General features: G+C 37.9%; 1 protein-coding gene across 4 annotated transcripts in view; it reads right to left on the bottom strand.

Annotated features, from left to right (window-relative positions):
* The window catches only part of ADGB (androglobin), a 124,606-nt gene extending 105,641 nt beyond the window's left edge, over positions 1–18,965 (bottom strand). For all 4 annotated transcript variants that reach the window (XM_070417857.1, XM_070417858.1, XM_070417859.1 and 1 more), the window contains exons 1-3: positions 18,886–18,965; positions 4,433–4,592; positions 338–430 (exon numbers count right to left, since the gene is read on the bottom strand). In XM_070417857.1, coding sequence (XP_070273958.1) covers positions 338–430; positions 4,433–4,592; positions 18,886–18,959 — 327 coding nt within the window. In that variant the 5' untranslated portion in view covers positions 18,960–18,965. The remainder of the gene's footprint in view (positions 1–337; positions 431–4,432; positions 4,593–18,885) is intronic.
* Between the last annotated feature and the right edge of the window lie 2,752 nt (positions 18,966–21,717).

Raw genomic sequence — 21,717 nt, 5'->3', positions numbered from 1 at the left:
AACAGACCTTCGTGCCATATAAGTTCCTGCTAAAAAGTAGAAAGGAGAAAGTCTGTCAGAAGTTAAGGGCTATAATGTGACATCATGGGGAGGAGAAAAAGAAAACTGGGGGCTCTAAACAAAATTTTAATATTCTTTTGGAAATCAGTACAATCAATGTTCCACCATACTGATAAACATTTATTTCTAATTTAAATTCAAAACGCAATTACTTATTATTATTGAATACCACAAGAAAAAATTATCCTAAATTGTTTAAAAATGTAGATTTTCATAATTAACACATTACATACCATCATTAATATATATATTGTTTAATAATAAAAATTCTTCTTACCCGATTAAATAAAAAATCCTGTGGACGTTTCCAGGCATAAACTTTCAGTGATGGTGGTAATTCGATCTTGCCTTCAGGGTCTTCAAAACAATGCTACATAAAAATATATTGAGTTTTATCTCCATATGGTTTTATTAAAATAAAAACAGCTCAATCTTAAGAATTAATAATGCATAGATCAATAAAAAGGCATTTATAGAGTATTGTGTATGTTTGTTCTCAGAGTTAGTTTATGGAGTATTTGGAAAATACTAGAAGTTAATGATTCTGTATTTAATTCATGAAACCTTGATTGTCGAGTAGCATTTTGATTGCAGATGAAACAGTACAAGCAAGCATGAGCTTCTTTGGAATGTGAATTAGGAATGGAAGGAAAACAATTTTGGATAGGCCAGATATGGAGTTACTTCCCACTGAAAATACTGTTTCATTTTGTTGTTGTTTTTAACTTAATAGAGAAAATTGAACGAGTTTACTTGTCAACTGTTAGAATCCATAAACAAGACAATATGTATATGAAATGTGTACCTTTGATTTGACTTTCATTTATTGTTTTAATTAAAGTTGTTATTTTGAGATAATTATACATTCACATGCCACTGTGTGAAATAATATGAGAGTTCCTGCTTTCTCTTTTCCCAATGGTAACATCTTGCAAAACTATACTACAATATCACAACCAGGAAACAGGCATTGACACAGTCAAGATACAGAACAATTTGATCAGCACAAGGATCCTTCCTATGCTCTTTTATAGCCACACCTACCCTAAACTCCACACTCAGTGCTTAATCCCTACCACCTAGCAATCACTAATCTGGGTCCTATTTCCGTAACTGTGCCATTTCCATCATGTTATATGAATGGAATCATATAGTATGTAGCCTTTTGGACTGGCTTTTATCCCCTCTCAGCCTAATTCTCTGGAGATTCATTTCATCCAAGTTGTTGTACGTATCAATAGTTTGTTCTTGTTTATTGTTGAGTAATAGCTCATGATATGGATATTTGTTTGCTTACCATCTGTTCATTGAAGAACATCTGGACAGTTTCCAGTTTGAGGCTGTTACTAATAAAGTTGCTATGAACATTTGTATATAGGTTCTAGATTCTATGTGAACATATTTACATTTTCCTGGGATAAATGCCCCAGATTAAATTAATTCATTAAATTTTGAGGTCAATTAATGAGCTCTGAAGAAAAAATGATATCTAAGAGTCTACTCACAAGTATTAGTGGTCTAGTAAGTTAGAGAGGCTTCAGACAGCTACTGTGTAAAAGTTTTCACAGCTCATAAGGGGGTGCGTGTGTGTGTAGCTCCGTACAAGAAATAATATGAAAAGTGGTAGGAGTACAAACAAGATACTTAAGAAATATGAACTATCTGCACAGGGAAAAGGTAACTAAATTTTATATGAATGAATGGGGATGAGGGAGAATAAATACTGTTTTGTGATGTTCATGGTAATCATATTTTTATCCCAATGCTGGAGTGTCCTGAGAATGGGTTATATTTGAGGGCATCATCTAAACTTTAAAGCTAAGTGTCTACCGGAATATGTATCTGGAGCATGTGGTTTATTGACACATTTAAGATACTGGTATAATTTGGATGGAGACAAAGGCAACCCCAACATCTAGTTAAATGATTCACGAATGAGTTTTTTTTAACAATAGGCTGAGGTTTCCAGAAGCTGTATTAGACTTCTGGGGTTCCCGCCCATTGTTTTTTCCCTTGCAAATATCAATTTGGTTAAAGTCCTTTATCTGGAAATCCAAGAATCAGAGTCTCCCGTGGTTCTGTTTATATTACCTGATTTTTCTTCTTGGTTTTCAGTTGCTTGGTACTATTTATCTTCATGTCTAGTAAAATTGATTATATGCTATACACTGAACATAATTTTCACAGGCTCTAAATAATAATGTCTTCCTCCAAAGAGGAGAATTTTATTCTCTTCTGGCAGGCAGAGTACAAGACAAACTTGGCCCAGTCAAGAATGGGCCTCAGGATTTGGTAAGGCTGGTGTAAATTTGGTTTGCCCTTCCTCAATACAGAACACTATAAGCACAGTGGAGTCCTACCTGAAAGGATGGAGGGTTTATCAGGGTCCTTTCCCTTTGTGTACCCTAAATTCCAATTTCTGGCAATAGCACCAGGAATTCTCTAATTCTTTTCTCAGTTATTTAGCCTTTAAACTGCTAACTTTTTACTCATTTTCTCAGCAGCAAAAGCTTCAAATACATAGCTTAGAAGTTAGGCAAATGTCTCAGAATAAAATTATATGCAAAATTTTGAGATCACTTCTCTGTAGTTACCTTTGGGATTTTGGACAAGTTCTGCCTACTTTGGCAGCCCTTAATGATTCTCTCCCTTCTGATACAAGCACCAAGGCATTAGTCTGTACTTGGACTCTCATTATCATGATTTAAATTAATAAATGTCTTTGAGAGAAACAAATAAACTAAACCAAGGCGAATGTGGGCTCATCCTGGTTTGATTCCCTTTCCTATAGGATCTGAGCCCCTCATACTAAGTTAATGGTAACTTTTCCATTTCACTTTGCTTTAGGTATATTTTTTATATCCACCTTGCAATACTTCATCGTATACTTCTCAGTTTGGTTCACCCATCATATCCTTTCATTGCCATCACTTAGCTGAAGGAGGGGGCCAGACTCTGGGCTTGCAGGGAAGGTTTGATCCATCTGAGGCTGATATCCTGATCACTAGCCTCACATCCAAAGTAGCGGCCTTCTGGAAAGTTTCAGGGATATCTGCTGTGGTTTGATGCCTAAGGCAATTAATCCTGATTAAAAAAATCAATGTTGCAAATCACGGCTAAGAGCTCTTGTGCCAATATATCACAGAAATGTAATCACAGCCTTGGAGTGTCCACCACTCACTCCAGTGGAGGGACTGCTGCTTCCCAAGCCATGAATGCTGACGTTGAGGAACAGAACTGGGGTAGGGGAGCAAGGTTCTGCCCCAGATGGTACCACTTGGCACTGTTGTAATAACCAGGGTTTGGGCTGGTGCTCAACTGCTTCACTAAGGATTTGCACAAACTGTCTTCCTGATGTAAACTCACACACAGTCTCCATAAGTTTGGAACTGCTGTTAAAATATGTAAAATAGCCCTCGCTGGTATGTCTCAGTTGGTTGGGCATCATCCTTTGCACCAAAAGGTTGCCAGTTCAATTCCTGTTTGATTCCCAATCAGGTCACATTGCCCAGGTTTTAGGCTAGCAACCAATCAATGTTTCGCTCTCACATTTCTCTCTTCTCTCTCTCTCTCTCTCTCTCTCTCTTCCCCTTTCCTCTCTCTCTAAAGAAAACAAATCAATAAACGTATTTTAAAATATGTAAAATGTGACCATTTTCATTTGGACCCAGAAAGTTAAAAAGCCCTCTGCACCTAAGAGTTCCATAATCAAGTTAGGTGTGGTATAAAGAATGCATTCCCACACACATTGCTAATGTGAAATTGCTCAAGTATTGAGAGGCAGAAATTAGTAATATGCATTGAATATCTTTTGTAAACAAGTTACTGATATGACTTATACAGTTTGGGATTCTGCATTTCATGAACAAAATGTAAATGCCACTAAGTACTATTTCAGAGTACTCTATATAAATAAAGACACCAGAGTTCAACCTAGTCATTCTGTAACTCTGTCTCTCTCTCTCTCTCTCTCTCTCTCTCTCTCTCTCTCTCCCTCAACAATCTTTCCTGTAATCTCCAAATAACAGCTCACAAATCTGCAGAGGTCTTTCATTTTCTAAATCACAGCTGGTTAAGGCAATGCCTGGCTCCCACCTCTGCCCAAAACCGACTAGCTCACCTGTCCTATCCATTTCCCTTTTGTTTCATTATGCCTCTTTGGTCATCTCCCTCGTCCCATTTATTCAAGTGTGATTCACCAAAGCTCAAGACCAAGGTTGGATGACAAGGTAGGATGAGGGAGGACAAAACAGAAGTTCTCTTTTGAATGGAGGCTGTGGAGAAAAATGAGTACACTTACAGGTTAGCAAATCTTTTTCTATGGTAGAGTTAAAGACCAAAATGAAATCTAGTCACCTTCAAATTTACTTACAAATATAGGGCTTTTTCCCGCTTTGTCCTTTTCTTTTCCACCTTTGCCTGCATCCCACTTTTCTGCATTTATGTCAATTTCATTCCATTCTGGCCAGATTGGGAATTTCCACTTCTTCTGTTCAACAGTACTTTGTGTATTACTACCAAAAGAGTACTGACTAGAAACAGAGGGGGATGGAGGTGGGTTAGTTTTAATTCAAATCTCTGAGGTGAAATGTTAGATTAATTGCATGACATAAATGTAATTCTCTGTCAGCAGTCATGGTAAATGCATTTTTCAATACAGTCATATCTATGGCCACTCAGCTTCCACATGTTAGGGTTCTAAAGACTGAAATATCCTCAACAGACTATTCCATAAATAAATGTTGTACATTAGTCCCTACTTATTAATGCAGGACATTCATCATAAACCTATAAGATGCCATATAGGGAAATATTTATATACAATTCCCACTTGAAAATCCTTTACATGTATAATACTAATAGCTTTTTGAAGATTAGTACAAACGTAATTTTTATTTTTCTTAGGATAAAAGTACTATGTGATCATTATTTTAAAAGAAAATTTATGCCCTAACCGGTTTGTCTCAGTGGATAGTATAGGCCTGTGGACTGAAGGGTCCCAGGTTCGATTCCGGTCAAGGGCATGTACCTGGGTTGCGGGCACATCCCCAGTGGGGGGTGTGCAGAAGGCAGCTTATCAATGTTTCTCTCTCATTGATGTTTCTAACTCTCTATCCCTCTCCCTTCCTCTCTGTAAAAAATCAATAAAATATATATATATATTAAATAAAAAATAAATAAAAAGAAAACTTAACAAATCAGACAAATAAGAAGGGCATACCCAATCCATTCTAGAAACCACATTAACAACTGCCCATTTCCTTAAGCTAATATATAGGAATATACATCTTTTTTTTTCAAAGGTGACATCATTCAGCATACTCTTTTTATAGACTGCTCTTATCCACTTATCAGCATATTGTTAATAGTTCCCAGATCAATAAGTATTTATCTAAATATGAATTCAATGATTGCATAATATTTCATTATATGAATATACTGCTTTTCCTTTAAAAGCTTCTATTTTGGAAATTTGAGGGTATTGACTTAAAATTTTTTCACTATTAAAAACAAGCCTAATGGCTATTTTTTAAATATTGACATGTATTATTGATAAATATATGAATGCATTATTAATTATTTCCTTAGGATGGCTTTTAATAAAGAGACTTACTCTACCATAATATATGCATATTTATAGCTTGTGATATATTTTTGACTAATTTTCTATAGAAAAGTTGGACTTGCTTTATACTCTCATTAATAGTGTATTACAGTTTCACATCTCTAAACTTTGAGTTTTTATTTTTATGAATTTTAAAGTCTAAACTAGGCATCTTGTTTAATTGTTCAGGTTTTAACTATACATGAGGCTACAACCCTGCACTAGTCCCTGGAATAAGAAATAAACAAACCAAACTAAAATCTACCCTTATGGAGTTCATATCCTCGTGGGTGGAGACACAAAATAAAAAGCATAATTTAAGTAAAATATACAGTATATTAGAAAGGGGGATTGTTAGGGGGAAATAAAAACAGGACGAGGGAACTGAAAAGGTAAGATGCCCAAGTTTTAATACAGTTGTCAAGGAAAGTGTTCTATGACAGGGTAATATTGAAGTAAATAGTGAAAGAAATTAAAAAATCAAGCTGCGTGGCTATCTGTGGAAAGAATGTTCTGGACACAAGGAACAGCAAGTCCAAAGAGCAAGGAAGGATATTCCAGATGCAGAGAGCATCCTGACTTATTTGAAGAATGATATGGAGGTCAGTGTGGCTGAAGGGAAAATGGGGGCAGATTATGAGAGAAAACAGGAGATGCTAAGATTGTAAAGATGATCTAAGCCAAAGTAAGGGCATTGATTGTTAGTCTGAGGAAGATGGGAAGCAAAGGAGGGTTGTGAGCAGAAGTATAAGTGACATGGCTAAATTTTGTAATTTTTAAAAAATATATTTTAAAAATATTTTTGTAAACATATTTTTAAAAACACATTTTCATTGATTTCAGAGAGGAAGGGAAAGTGAGAGAGAGATAGAAACATCAATGATGAGAGAGAATCATTGATTGGCTGCCTCCCACATACCCCTAATGGGAATTAAGCCTACACCACAAATATCATGACTTAAAACAATTCTGAATTTATTATAGGCACTCCCAGAGACACTATTCAAAACAGGTAATAACTGGTATGGAATGAAAAATCTAAATGGACCCTGGTCACAGTGCTGGGTCATGTCCTCAAAGCTACCAGCTAGGCCAGACATTTATTCTTTACTTTAAGTGGTGGGTTGGGTATGTAAGGTCCTCAGGGTAGGTCAGGACCCAGGGCAGGAGGCAGAAATATCTGGGGCTCAGGGTCATTGGTAAGGTTATTGTTAAGGCTATTCACCAATCACTTTAACAATGTTTCAGGATTAGAACTGTCACTATAGCTATATATCTGCCCTGGCATTCTATGTTAAAAGTCAGAGGGAGTAGGAAGAAAACTGAGAAAAACAGTCAGTATGATAGACAAAATAATGCCCCCCCGCCCCCAATTATATATATATATATATATGTATTTTATATCTCCACACCCTAATTCCTGGAGCCAATGGATACATGGATCTCTTTTTCGTGGCAAAGAGAGTTTGTAGATCTCTTCAAGCATCTTGAAATGGGGTGCTGATCCTTGGATTATCTGGTGGGCCCAATGTAATCCCAAAGGCCCTTACAAGTGGAAGGAGGAGAAAAGCAATTTTTTTCAAAACTGAGCTAATGAGCCACAGGTCTAAATGCTATTAATAGATCAAACAAGATGAAGTATAAACACATAAGTGTACTTAGCAACACGAAGGTTAAGGCCTCTCTTAAAAGTCACCTTGTGGGGCTGGGGGCAGGAGGAAATTCCCTGAATACCCTATCTTATATAGCAACTCTCACCTCTGCGTGCTTTTATTGCTTTATTTCTAGAGTGCTTGACAATCCTTATTTCTATGCTTGTTGTATGTTTCCACAGGTAGGGGTTTATATTGCCTCCATGGGTAGGAACACTGGGTTTTTTGTTCATTCCCTTCATCTCCAACATTGGGAAGAGTGTCTGAACAACATGGGCAACCTATCTGTCTCTCTGTCATCTATTTACATAAAATAAAAGAACCACTGCCTTTATAGTTATATCGTTTCTAATTAATACTGTTTCAAATTTTTTCATGTAGGTAGAGTTTGACCAGATGCTCACCAATTTTTTTTCCATTTCCTACATTTCCCATCGGTGCTTTAAAGCCAGATCTCAAACTTTTGCAGTCTCATCCAAGAGTTTCTATTTCTCGAGGAAATTTTTATTTTTTTCAGCCAGACCCCAAGCAGAGAAAAGCTACCTTTCTCCGCTCATTTTAAAGAGAATTTAACTCTTGGAAAGACATGCCTTTATCTAAAGTTGGAGCACTCCTTTTCTTTTTCTGGGCTCAAGACCTTGACCAAATATGTTTTTAAAAAAGCTTCCACTTTCATAAGACTGGTAAGCCTTCCCTGGTGAAGCAGCAGCTTCAGCTCAGAGCCATGACATTCTGACCTCAAGTTCCCTCCTCATTTCTGAATCCTGGAGATTTTTTTTATGTAAGCATTTCTAGATATTGTTACCTTCAAAAAAAAAATCTTAATCCACCATCTTCTTGGAGGAGAAAGTCTGAGAATATATACATTGTAAAGGGCTGTCTCTAAGTAGCATGTAGGGAAATATGAGAAAATGATGAGAAGAATTGTTCTAGGAAAAGGGGGACATTTTTCATATTAATGGAAAAATCAAGAGTGTTGGTACAACAGATAAAAGAAATTGGTGATTTTGTATCCTCTCAAACCATGATAAAGTTACCTCATTTGGGAAGCTCAAATGAAAGCTATTTTTATAAAAGGAAGATCTACTTTCTTAAAAAACAAAGACCCTGCTAAGATCATGTTTTGCTTTCCTCTTCATTCTGTCAAGTGTAAGGAACTGTTCTGGCTCCCTCCCTTAAGCTGCTCATCTTTGTCACTAATTGGCCTACTTTTCCTGTAACATGTCAAATTTGTTTCCATCTGTGTTGAAGATCATTTAAAAAGACTCTCGTTATGAGGCAAGATAGTAAGAAGCCAGAAAAATTGATTGGCAAGTGGAATGGGGAAACTGAGACAGATAGCTGATTTGAACTAGCCTCATCCAGCACCCCCACTCATCCACCACCTTCTCCCTTGCAGGACCACTCCCTAAAGCATTAAGCCCTCAGACAATAAGATTCTTATCAGCATCAAATAATGTTAGGAACAAAGCCTCGGATCTGTAGACCACAGGGACAGAGTTTTGGTCAAACTAGAGATAATATCCAGGTCTCAATTGTGTTTCAGCTGCAGGCCCAGAAAAGCAGCAAAACCCAATGAAATTATATGATGGCTGACATAGGACCAGCAGCATTGATGAATGGCCCCCTGCCCTAGCACTAAACAATCAGCAGAGACCACAGCCTTGGCCTTATATGTTCATTTTGATGAATCAGCGTATTAAAGGAAAAACCTGGATAGCTGGTAAAATATTCTATTGAGACCCTTCCCTGAGACCTTCCCTAAAATGTCTGCCTTTAGAAACAAATAAAAACCCTAAAGAAAAAGGACGCCGTATATGTTCTCTCTTTAGAGAAAGCCCACACTTTCTCTCTTCAGGCATGTATTTTTGCTATCTTTTCAAAAAAATATATTTTTATTGATTTCAGAGAGGAAGGTAGAGGGAGAGAGAGATAGAAACATCAATGATGAGAGAATCATTGATCAGCTGTCTCCTGCATGCACCCTACTGGGGATGAAGCCCTCAACGGAGGCATGTGCCCTTGACTGGAATTGAACCGGGACCCTTCAGTACACAGACCAATGCTGTACCCACTGAGCCAAACCAGCTAGGGCTATCTATGCTTTCTTTCTCCTAAGCACTAAAGGTCCCCAGGAGACTTGCAACCAGGGGAGTAGTGGGCAGTGGCAGCTCATCCTGGGCTAATCCCCTGGACCTCTCTCCAAGGGCCCTTCTTTTGTCTCTGTAACATATTTCCTGAGTCCACACAGCCCAGCTGGCTCACTTCTTCTGCTTCTGTAACTTTCTTTCTAAAGGGTCAAAGCAGCTCTCTGAGCAGCCTGCTCAAATCTCTTCCCATGTACTTTCGCTTTGATGCTAAATAAACTTCTTCTTTCACTAGTTATTGATTGTGATTTCTTCTTTTTTTTTTTTTTGCTGAACTCAAGAACCAAGGGCCGACATTGCTGGTAACAATTAGAGGTATCTTATATCAGTTCAGTAGCTCACCTATAGTGCTATACACACAATATAACCACTGGTCAAGTAGACCCAATGTCAAATATACTGCAGATTTCAAATGATGATGTACAAGTGTTGAAACTCTCTGCACAGTGTGCCTTTAAAGTTCACTTCCAGAGTACAACTACTGCTCTAACATAGCCTGGATCCTTTAAATATTTAAATCACCTAGTTCCTGGTCTCATCAATTCTGAGAACAAGATACTCTTTAAACACAAAAGTAGCTAAGGACTTTTGAAGATTTAAGAACTGATAATACTGGGAAATAAATGTTGCCAAATGTTATAAAACATAGACATGTAAAGAAATTAAACCTGACACACCGGAAAAAAATCAGGGGTATACACAGAGTTATCTTACTCACATAGCAATATACCCAAGTATTAGTACGTGATTCAATCCATTACAATTACAGCTTTATAAAAGATTTCAAAGATAAATCTATTCTCTTTATGTATTGCTAAATGTTTCCTTCCACACAGTCTAATTATGCTATTGAGATAGGAGGATTGTCAATGTCCTTTTTAGCAGAGACTATAAGTCTGTATACACAAAACATATTTGTGAGAATTTATTTTATTTTATTTTTTCTTTATTGATTAAGGTATTACATATGTATCCTTATTGTCCACTTGCCCCCCCCCCCCCACTTATGCCCTTACCCCCCTGGTGTCTGTGTCCATTGGTTAGACTTATATGCATGCATACAAGTCCTTTGGTTGACCTCTTCCTCTTACCCCCACCCTCTCCTATCTTCCCTCTGAGGTTTGACTGTCTGATCGCGGAAAATGTTTATAATATAAAATCTGTATATTCCAAATGTCAAATGATATTCCAAAGGAACCCAATGTTTGGAGGGAGGAAAAATTTCAGGAAGCCAGTCAAGCGGCTAATTTCCAGAGTAGAAATATAAAATATAAAGGTGCTCTAAAGAGGTTGGGGGGGCGGGGGGGGGGGGGGGGGGAAGAAACACAAAAAAAGTACATTTATAACAGCAGGCTAAGTTGGACAGAATAGTCTGACATAAAAATGAATATGACATAAGCAGCAAATATAAAGATGATTTCATATATATATATGATTTATAATTGAAATTATTTGATTATGATTGAAAACCATTGAAAAATGAGAATGGCTGGTTGCTAGAGGCAGAGGGTGAGAGGTGGGAAAATGGGTGAAAGTAGTCAAAAGGTACAAACTTCCAATTATAAAATACATAAGTCATGAGGACATAATATATAACAAGTTGACTATATTTAATAATACCATATTGTATATTTGAAAGTTGCTAAGAGATCAGATCTTAAAAGTTCTCATCACAAGAAAAAAAGTCTTAATTTGCATGAGAAAATAAACATGCAAACTATATATGATGATATATATTAACTAATTATGATAGTGATCATTGAACCATATATACAAATATCAAATTATTATGTTGTACACCCGAGACTAATATAATGTAATATGTCAATTATATCTCAATTTAAAAAGTCAATGGGCTAATGACAGAAAGAACCTGTACGTTGTGGATTGGGGGCTGAAATAGTGCATGAAATCCACAAGTAGGTACGAGGAATTGGATTTGAGCAGAGGCAGTCCAAGCTTAAAAGTCTGTAAGTGTATTTTGGAAAAGAAGCTGAATTTAACCACTGTCAGGTCACCAGAAGTAGGCCAGTGCAGGAGAGTTAGCCCAGGCATATCCCAGCCAACTCCCTGCGTAGAGGAGAAGGAGATGAGAGTCTGGGGAGACCAAGGCAGGTAGAGTTTGCAGGACAGAGCACTAGAGGAGAGACCTTCACAGAGACTTGTAAGGGGGCGGGGGGAGCATCAGAATCTTATGCACACACACACAAACTCCTATATATTCTTCGATCATTTCACTGTAAGGATATTAAAATTTCAATAGAATGAGGTTCTGAAATTTTGCCATTGTTTTCCTCAAGCATGCTGTTCAGGGTAAGGACATAATTTTATTCATAGTGGGAGGCAGTTTATTTTCTGCAATGTACAATCAGCATGCCATCATAAGTAGTGTCAGCTAATATCCTGAAGTAGTGAAAATATGAATAGAATTACACAATTGACTTAATTTGGGTTAAGGGCATTCTGAGCCACACTCTTCAGAAATATTAAATATGTAAGAAAATAAATTGCAATCTTAGAAAAATTTAAAATTGTTAAAGCCAGATTACAATGTCGACCTTTTATTCTCTTGGTTTTAGTAGAAGTATTTAATTGCACGTTTAATTTTAGAAGTGTGGTGATGGGGGATGGAGAGGAGTGGGTGGAGGTAGAAGAGAGCATAGAGGTAATAAATGGTGATGAAAAATAAAATAAAGTAAAATTTAAAAAATAGAATAAAAAAATAAAAGTTCAACATCTGTTTTTTTAAATACATTGTGCTTATGTGAATACAAAGATCAATAAGACTCAGTTCCTAGTCTCAAATAACAAAATTAATGGGAATAAGTGCACACAATAAAAAAATGCAAAGGCAACATGAAGGGTTTAAATGAACTTAAAAACAAAGTGCTTTGTCAACACAAAAGAGGTGGAAAAATTGCTTTCAAGTTCGAAATCAAATGATGGCTTCATGGACAAGTGGCTCTGAAACTAAGGCTGCAATTGGAGGTTGAGGGAGAGCAACTAAAAGGAGGATAGGAAGAGGCACAAAGGGAGAAAGTGGAGATTGTAAATGGTATGTTAGTATTTGGTTGATACAGAGAACAGGAGGGAGTTGAAGCTGGGTGGGGCCCTGACACTTAGCTCACTCACTCTCTTTTCTTTCTGTTATTCTTCAAAGCAGGAACATCCTATCATTGGAATTGTGTTAAGAAGATTACTTACAGGATTTATAATAATAAAATGGTAATATGCTAATTAGACCAGCTGTCCTTCCATACAAAGCCTGGGGGGGGGGCGCGGCAGAGGCAGCAGAGCTTCCCCCCTGCTTCCCCCCCCCCCTCCCCCCGCATCACGGCAGCATGTGTGGGGGCCGGGGCCAAGGCTCTAGCACGAATTTCATGCATCGGGCCTCTAGTTACATATATAGTACACTGGGTAAGAAAAACCCTTGACTGAAGGCAAGAGGACTAGAATGTTTTCTCAATGGTTCTACCTGGAATTAATAAAGGCCCAAACTAGAGGATGTCAAGGAAAACAATGAATGCTGAGCTAGGGAAGAGAAGCAATTCGGAGGGGAAATTCAAAGGGAAACAGACTGGATAGGATGAGAGGGGAAGGTCAAAGATGACTGCTCTTTAGACTTGAGGTGTCAGGGAAGTCCTGATAAGATTCTCTAACATGAACACGGAAAATACAGAGGTGGGCAAAAGTAGGTTTACAGTTCTAATACAATAATTAATGAAGAGCAATACAAGAATAAGCTCTGTATTTTGGATACTCACAACTTTAGACCTACTTTTGCCCATCCCAGTATATGCATTTGGGAGGGAAAATGATGACCTCCACTTTGGACATATTTAGCTTGGAGTAGATGAGCACATCCAAGTGACTTGAGCTCAATCACATGACAAGGACTATGGATGCTCACTTAGTCATCTTAATCAGGAATGCTTGTTTAGATGACCAGATGAGAGAGGAAAGGAGAGTGAAGTAAGACCACTGGAGAATGACTTAATTCTGGGGAATAGAAGAAAGAAACAAAACAGGGGCAGAAAGACTGAACGGAGAACTCCAAGCAAGGACAAGACAGGGTGTAGCTGGAGTGACACGTGTTCCCCTGCAGGCAGCTGAACCCTCTTGAGAGCCAGGAAGGGACAAACAAGCTGGAGCTGCTCCTGCTGCTCTGGTCCCAGTGCAGGAAGGCTGCTGGGATGGTAAATTAAGCTTCTGCCATTTCCCAGGGTGTGACACCTCCCAGCGGCAAAGCTGATGTTTATAAAGAGCAAGCACAGCACAGGGCATGCAAGAGCATGAGTATCCAAGATGACTTTACCCAAAATCCAGAGGCTAGTACATGCACAGGTTCCAAGGACTTTTTTTTTTTTACACAATTCCAAATTATTTTCCTCGTAAGCTCATTCTTTGTCTAGGGTGAAACCAGTCCTAAATTCCCCCTAGCTCCAGCTTGTTTGTCCTCCTTGAATGTTTTGCCTCTAGTTTCCAGTTCGGTATAATGGTATGCAGAAAGGGTTCTGTTGGCAGTGTGATCAGTCCAACCTTCACTTTTGACCTTGGCCTGAACTGGTTAAAGTCTCATTGTGTTTGTGACTCAGACCTGGGGCAAAAGCCAGCAGAACATTCCCAGTTCTCCCTGCTCTCTCTCCCTTTGCCAGTGTATCCACAAGGTTTGGAGACCTGTGTTTGTTTTCATTAATTGGTAACTAACCCAGATACATGTCCTCTCAGCTTCCATATGTTTCCTCTGAACACCCTCCTAAGCGGTGTTTCTCAGACACAAGTGCTGCAGAAAGCGAAGATGAGGAGAAGCAGCCCCGAGTTTACCCTGACCTCTGAGAGTGTGGAAGGGTGGATGGAAGTCCCAACCCTGGACTGAAGATTAGAGTGAGAGAATGGGGGCAGAAGGGCACATTGATCTCCTGTGAACTTTAACTGAGGGAATATATGAACTTTTGGCAGTCATCAGATCAGAAGGATGGACTAAGAATAATTACAAAATATTCAGACTATTGCATTCGTTTTGACACCAGCAAAAAAGAACATACAAAATATAAATATTTGTTCACTTTAAAAATGTACCATATGTTAATTCAGCCATACAAAATTAACACAGTTATAGCCCCAGAACCTGGAATTAATTAGCCTGGACTGACCTTGGGAAGGAATGTTAATAAAATTTTAATGCATCTGATTGGCTACTTTTTACAACATATGTGTACCTTCTTTGTCAAGGGTGAAAGTGAGAGAGAAATCTTTCCTATTATACAAAGTACACAAGTCATATCAGAGGTATATTTTTAATCTATCTTGGATACAGTTTTTAATAATTTCATCTCACATTAAGTGGCATGACCAGTTTACAGATTATTTAATCCTTTGATTTAAATAATCTGTGACCTGGAAATGTTAAAGTCAGTCAAGATATTTTTAAATAGTCGTTTCTGATTGAGGCAATATTAATTTGCTAAATCTAGAAACATTAACAACAATGTTGTTTCAAAGTATGAGTTTGATTATATTTTTAGGTAATAATAAAATACAAATTCCATGAGTTTATAAATTTAAGTCTTTTTAATCTAATGTCTACTACACTAAAAATGCTACAGAGTAAATTTGGAACCATTTTAACTAAACAGACTAAAAACTGGGTGATGAAAAAAAATGTATTTTACTGCCAGAGATGATTCTTAAACTGTGTCAAATTTTAATAAATTGTTGAATAAATGTTCAGATGAAGACTATTCCAAAGGAAGACCTGCAGGCAGACCCCACTAAGACCAAGGGGCTACGTCTAACCTTATTAAACAGGGCTTTGGGGCTCAGTTTTTACATTTAAATATTGTGACATTTCTACAGTGCCCTCATCCATGCCAAGTGCTGCCCTGCATCCCTGAAGTGACTGACGGCCACTTCCCTCCGGCTTCCAGTCCCTGTCTGGTTCTGAGTCAGAGGGTTTTATGGCCGAGCTGCCATACCAGGTTTCCAGTTCAGCTCAATTAAATTACACACCATTATTAAACTCACATTGTGCCGGGCCCTGGAGAGAATGCAAAAATAAATAAGGTGAGGCATTTAGAAAATTGTAATTAAATTTTATCTACACTATTCAAGTTTTTGTCTTTTCAGATGTGGCGGCACCATCACCTGGACATTAGAGCACATTTTGCCACTTCAATTGAAGATCAGAAATTTGGTTCCTGTAGGCTTTGACCACAATCACCTTACACATCTGCTCTGCACCCATTCACCTCCCCCCATTTAAAAATATTCCTGTCATTGAAAGTTCCCAGAATCAGCCATCCCTGCTCTCAGACCACCACCAATTTCTTGCTACCCTGATTCTTATCCAGTATGAATTCCATGCACTTTTCAAATTATAGCTCATAGTTCATCATTTTGATATTTAAAACCATCTGTGCTTGTCCATGACATATAGTTCAAAGTTTTAAATATTTAACTATAGCAAAATTTCCTCACTTATCATGGACACAGTGGTGGTAAAATATATATATATATATATAATGAAAGTCATGAAAGTTTAGAGGGAAAAAATAAATCAGAGGAGAAGAGAGGACAGAATATGTTGGATTGGTAGTGATTTTAATTAGGTAGCCCTTCGTTTAAAGAATAGAAAATTGAATGTTGAAATAGAAAAATGACATGTCCAATATCACAAAATTGGTGTCAAAACAAACCCTATAATATAGATTTTATTCTTCCCAAATACAGAGAAATAGAGAATAACTAAAGCAGAAATATGACAATTTGGTGTAAAACTGACAGCTCAGTTACCTGGCATAATTTTTCTTGGGGATTTAAAGTCATAATTATTTACAAATTTGGTGACAACTGGACATAGATGATTCAGCTTTCGCAGTTGTAACATCATTTTTTTTTTTTTTTACTCTGCCAACAGTGAATCAGACAGAAAGGGAGAACTGGGCCTCAATCAAAATAGGAAAGAATGAAAACCAAGCTGGGTATAACTAAACTGTGAACTCATTTAACAAGCAAATGGTAACTGCTTATTATGTGCTAGCCACATGCTAGGCAAAAGCCAGACATGTCCTTGTTCCCGATCAGACACATAATTTTAGGGAAGAAAGATATATGCTATAAATAGCAGCTCTAGGAGAACGAGACTCCATGGAATGGCCATTTTCAAACTCTGAAGACTTTTTCTTTTTTCTCTGTATCCAGTTAGGTAGAGTTAGTTGCATTTATTGGATGTATAACCACAAGGTGTTGTAAAATGGCATATAAAAACCCACTCTACGTGTCCCCAGTATATTCAAATGACAATGACAGCAGAGCCTTGCTGGACTTTGCTCTCTGGGCCCCATGCTGTGTAACACTTTATCTTTATTGATGACTTAGCCTGGTATCTATGCTTAGTCCTCCAGTGGAACTTAGAGGAAAAACTTGATTTATCATGAACTTGACAATCTATCATATAATGCTACAACAAAACCTAATGATTTGATGTTTAATGCTCAGTAGATAGTTTCTAGCAAAGCGTAGATTTTGTATAACTATTAGCCTTTACTCTTCCATTTCCAGAAATATACACATATGTTTTTATTGACATAATTCAACTCAGATATTTTCTGGAAAAGAAAACATTTTTAGAAATAACATTATCATCTCAAAAAGATATAAGAAGTACAGACAAGGAAAGAGTTAGCATCTTACCATAGGGGCATTATCAACCATCACAGGACCAAGCCACTACTGTGTTTATGGTATCTGGTTAATCAGTTTCTTATATAAATTGGGAATCTCATGTCTTCCAGGATATAAACTCTTTAAAGTCAAACATTTTTTCCCAAGTTCCTTAAGAGTTATGAGCCTTCAGTGTGCATTAATGCTAACCATCATTGACTTAGTTATTTTTAGTCTATTAAAATTATTTTGCAATAATTTTATAACTTCTTATTTAATCACTGTCATTCATTCATTAAATAAATATTTCTTAGTATCTACTAGGTATGACCCAGGAATCAGTCGAGGTACTAAGGATTCAATGGTTTATAAAATAGAAATGTAAAATGCCCTGCCTTTATGAAACTTAAATTCTATTATGAAGACACATACAGCAAAATTTTTAAAAAGTGAAATATATAGCATGTTAAATGAGCAAAAAATTAATGAAGAAAAAAACAGAAGAAGGGAAACAGGGAGTTTTTCGGTTTGGGCAGAAAAGTGGAGGTTGTAATTTTAAACCAATTGGCCGAAGATGCTGGCATGAGGAAATAGCATTTAGGTAAACACCTAATGGAAGCGAGGGAGGAGAGCATAGAAATCTGGGAGGAAGAACTTCCCAGCAGAGGAAACAGCCAGTGCAAAGGCCCTGGGGTAGGCACAAGCCCCGGATGTTCTAGGGTAGAGGAAGCTAGTATGTGAACAAGGGAAGGTAAAGCCAGAAAAGTAATAGGGGCTTAATCTTATAGGGACTTGTAGGTCTTGGACCTATACGAATGGAAGCCATTAGCAGGGGAGCGATCTTGTTAAAATTGTACTTATGTATGTAATACATTATCTAAAAATTAAGTTAAAAATGAATGTATTATCTGCCAGGTAGCAGGAGGCCTGCTTATGACAGAACTAGGAACTAGAGAATCCAGAATCACAAATATGGAAATGAGGATGAGAGAGGAGATTAGCGAGGAAAAATACTAGGGACCAGAACAAAAGTCCAATGTAAGAATTTTTAGGCAAGGAAGGAGGCGAAGAAATAGGCATCTAAATGTGAGAATCCAGTTAAAAAGAATGCCTCCCCCACCCCCACAGGCATAGCCAGAAGAACATGAGTGATCCCACTGAGGGACATTTGGCACTCTCTCATAACTGGAATATAAGTTAGTAATTTTGTAACTTCAAATGAAAGTCCAAAGTCTGTGCCATTAGTGACTGGGTATTTCTAGAGAAAAAATAAGACCAAAGGGGAAAAAAAATAATGAGGAGGTACATACGCAGACACCTCAGATAGAGAGACATATAGATTCCATAAGCTAGGCTCTGTATAATTTCTTGGAGTAAACATTAGTAACTACAGACGGGGGCAGACCTAAACTAGGGAATTATCATTTAAATTAAGGATTCCTCCTCTTTCTCTCTCTCTCTCTCTCTCTCTCTCTCTCTCTCTCTCTCTCTTTCACACACACACACACACACACACACACACACACACACACACCAGCAGCGGAAGCAGAGAAACTAGGGTCTTGGGGGAGGAGGTGGGTAGAAGCTGGCATGGGGGAGGAATAGGAGCAAGAATCTCCATCTCCCGATCTGAGTTCCCACAGAAGATAAAGAAGCTGGGAGGACGCCCGCTAAAATCCAGCTCTGGCAGTTTGTTAAGGAAAGCAGCCCGTGGACTAGGGTTAGGCTAGGGGTGGGTGGGCCGGGAGAGGTCCCTTACTCTTTAGATTTGTCCGAGCTATGCACGGAAGTGATACCATGCACCTCTTTCTTCTTGGCTTGTTTGGTGGTCATGGCAAAGGCTGGGCTCCGCTGGGACTGGGAGCAGGCTCTGCGACCCTGGACTCCGTGTCTGCCGTTGCCAGGAGACCACAGCACGCGTCCTGTAGACACAGGCGGGGCTTGGGGGTGGGGGGTGGGGTGGGGGGGGCGTGAGTGCTACTGAGTGCTAAGCAAACGCAGAGGCCCAGATCTCTGCATCCAGGTGCTATCTCAGGGGCTGGGTGTCTGTGGAGGAATCTGGGCTTGACAGCAGGATTAATGAGCAGCTCTGATCAATTGGAGCTCTACCAGGCCCTATTTTCGGAACCATAGATCATATATATATATATATATATATATATATATATATATATATATATATTAGTATATACTCTCTCTTGGATTTTCTGCTATTTGAAGACGGATACTATGAGGCTCCCTCTCCCAGGTCTTCTCTGAACAAGTTCCTTCCAGAATAACTAAAGAAAAATTATGAGACCACTGAATTTGTCTATGGTTTAAATACAGTGGATGCAAGGGAATCCCTGCAGAGAAGGCAATATAAAGACACCCTTGGTTGCTTAAGGTTTGATGTTCATGATCAAATAAAGTCCAGTGTCTTGTTCGTTCATCTGAAAGAATAAGTCCAAATCATGGAATCCAGTAGCTCTTGAAACACTCACTTGAAAAGACAGAGCCAAATGACATGATCCAAGCAAACCAAGACCTATTAGGCTCCAGTTTAATGCTCAGCCAACCGAGGCACACTTATTAGTATCTTGCCATGGGCAAGTTCTTCCTTTGAATCTCAGTTTACTCATTTATAAACAGGAGATACTATCCCTAACTCACCGTTCTATTTTGAGGATAAATGAAATGTATGTAAACTGTTTAGCACACAATGAAAGCCCTGCAAATGGGGGCCCCTGTTTCAGAGATGTGGGTTACCATCCATTGTCTAAGGAAAGAAAGAAAGAAAGAAAGAAAGAAAGAAAGAAAGAAAGAAAGAAAGAAAGAAAGAAGAATGAAGCTGAGAAATGCTTAGACTGGGAAATTTTTTAAATTCATTAAAGCCAAAGAAAACATTGTGCTGGCCCAATTCAGTCTCACTTCAGAGAGATTTGACTGAGGTTTAGAACTCTGGTCACTAGTTAGACTCTCCCATGAGCCTAGACACAAACATCTTTAAAAAAAGAAACACTCTGTTCTTGGGACTGGGCAATGCTCAGAGGCCCAACTACAGGGGAGAAACAGCTTCCTAAAAAGCAAATCTTTCAACTGCTCTGACAAATGAATGTCCAGCCCTCTCCACTCAGCATAGCCTCTGCTTGGTTAGACTATCCCAATCTGATTGTTATTGGGGGTTATACAGATAACAGTCAAACAGAAACTTTGTGGTACTTCTCTCTTTCTTTTCAACTTTGTTGTATTTCTGTAAGCAAAATAAATAATTTCAAAGTTAGTAGTGTTAATGTTATGGTGGAAGAAGGGCCCTACAAAACATCTATGTGAAGACAATGGAGATATCTTGAGGGCGCTCCTTCATTTATCCCATGAGTGAAATTTCCAGAGAACCCTCCCGGATGAGAGTAGAGGATCAAAATTTGAGAAAGTATTATTTAATAGAAAAATCTCATCAGAGTAGTCGAATACATAGCCATAATCATAGATAAAAACTATTGGGTAAAAAAAAAATAGCAAAATTTAAGCAACCAACCCATGGACAGATGAGTTTCATCTTGAAACAGACCATCCCTGAAGCCATCCATGGTTAAGGGTTGTAAGATGCCAAGATATTAGAGAAGAAAATCTTAGAAATGATCAACAGCCTTCCCATATTTTATAAGTTATAGGTGACCCAGACCAAGAGAAGAGAGGTGTCTTGCCAAAGGTTGTATAGCTACTTAGTGGTACTGTTTGGAATAGAGCATGAAAGGGAGAAACACCAGTGTAAGCCCAACATAGCATTATTATACTCCGAGACTGCTTTTTCATGTTAAATTTGGATAAAAATAAGGGATTTCACATAAGATGGAATAAAATTATAAAATATTTTTGAAAAGTTATAAAATGCTTATTAATTTCTTTTTTTTCTAGTTTCTTTCCCCCCCATCTTCCCACTCCCCACTCCCTTTGGCAACTACCAGCTTGTTCTCTATATCTATGGGTCTGCTTATATTTTATTTTGTTTTTTTGTGGCTGGATAATATTCCATTGTATATATACTGCATCTTCTTTATCCATTCATCCATCAATGGACACCTAGGCTGCTTCCATATCCTCACAACTGTAAATAATGCTGCAATGAACATAGAGGTGCATATATGTTTTTGAATTTGTGTTTTTGTTTCTTCAAATAAAAACCCAGAAGTAGAATTGCTGAGACATATGGCAGCTCTATTTTTAATTTTTTGAAGAACCTCCATACTGTCTTCTATTCTGGCTATACCAATTTACAGTCCCACCAACAGTGTACAAGGGTTCCTTTTTCTCTTATTAGTTTCTAGTGCCATCATCCCTCACCTTTATTATCTTATATATGCCACATGCATATATGGCATTTCTTTTCTTTATGGAGTTAAATTCTGGTCAAGCCATTATACTAAGAGGCAAATATTTTCCTCAACAAACCTTAAGATGGTGTTTGTATGTGTCAGTGTGAGAAGGACAATTAGTCCTACGTTGATCTTTTTTTTCTTTTATCCCATATTCTTAAGTGCAGATGCTAATCATGGTCAATGTTATTTTTAAATATTAATAATAGTTGTGATTTATTGCATTCCTGCTACAT

This window comes from Myotis yumanensis, unplaced genomic scaffold (assembly GCF_028538775.1).
Source record: "Myotis yumanensis isolate MYYU_CA2020_CCGP unplaced genomic scaffold, mMyoYum1.0.hap1 SCAF_6, whole genome shotgun sequence".
Lineage (NCBI taxonomy): Eukaryota > Metazoa > Chordata > Mammalia > Chiroptera > Vespertilionidae > Myotis > Myotis yumanensis.
The sequence above is the reverse complement of the archived record's forward strand: the minus strand, read 5'-3'. Positions and strand labels throughout refer to the sequence as shown.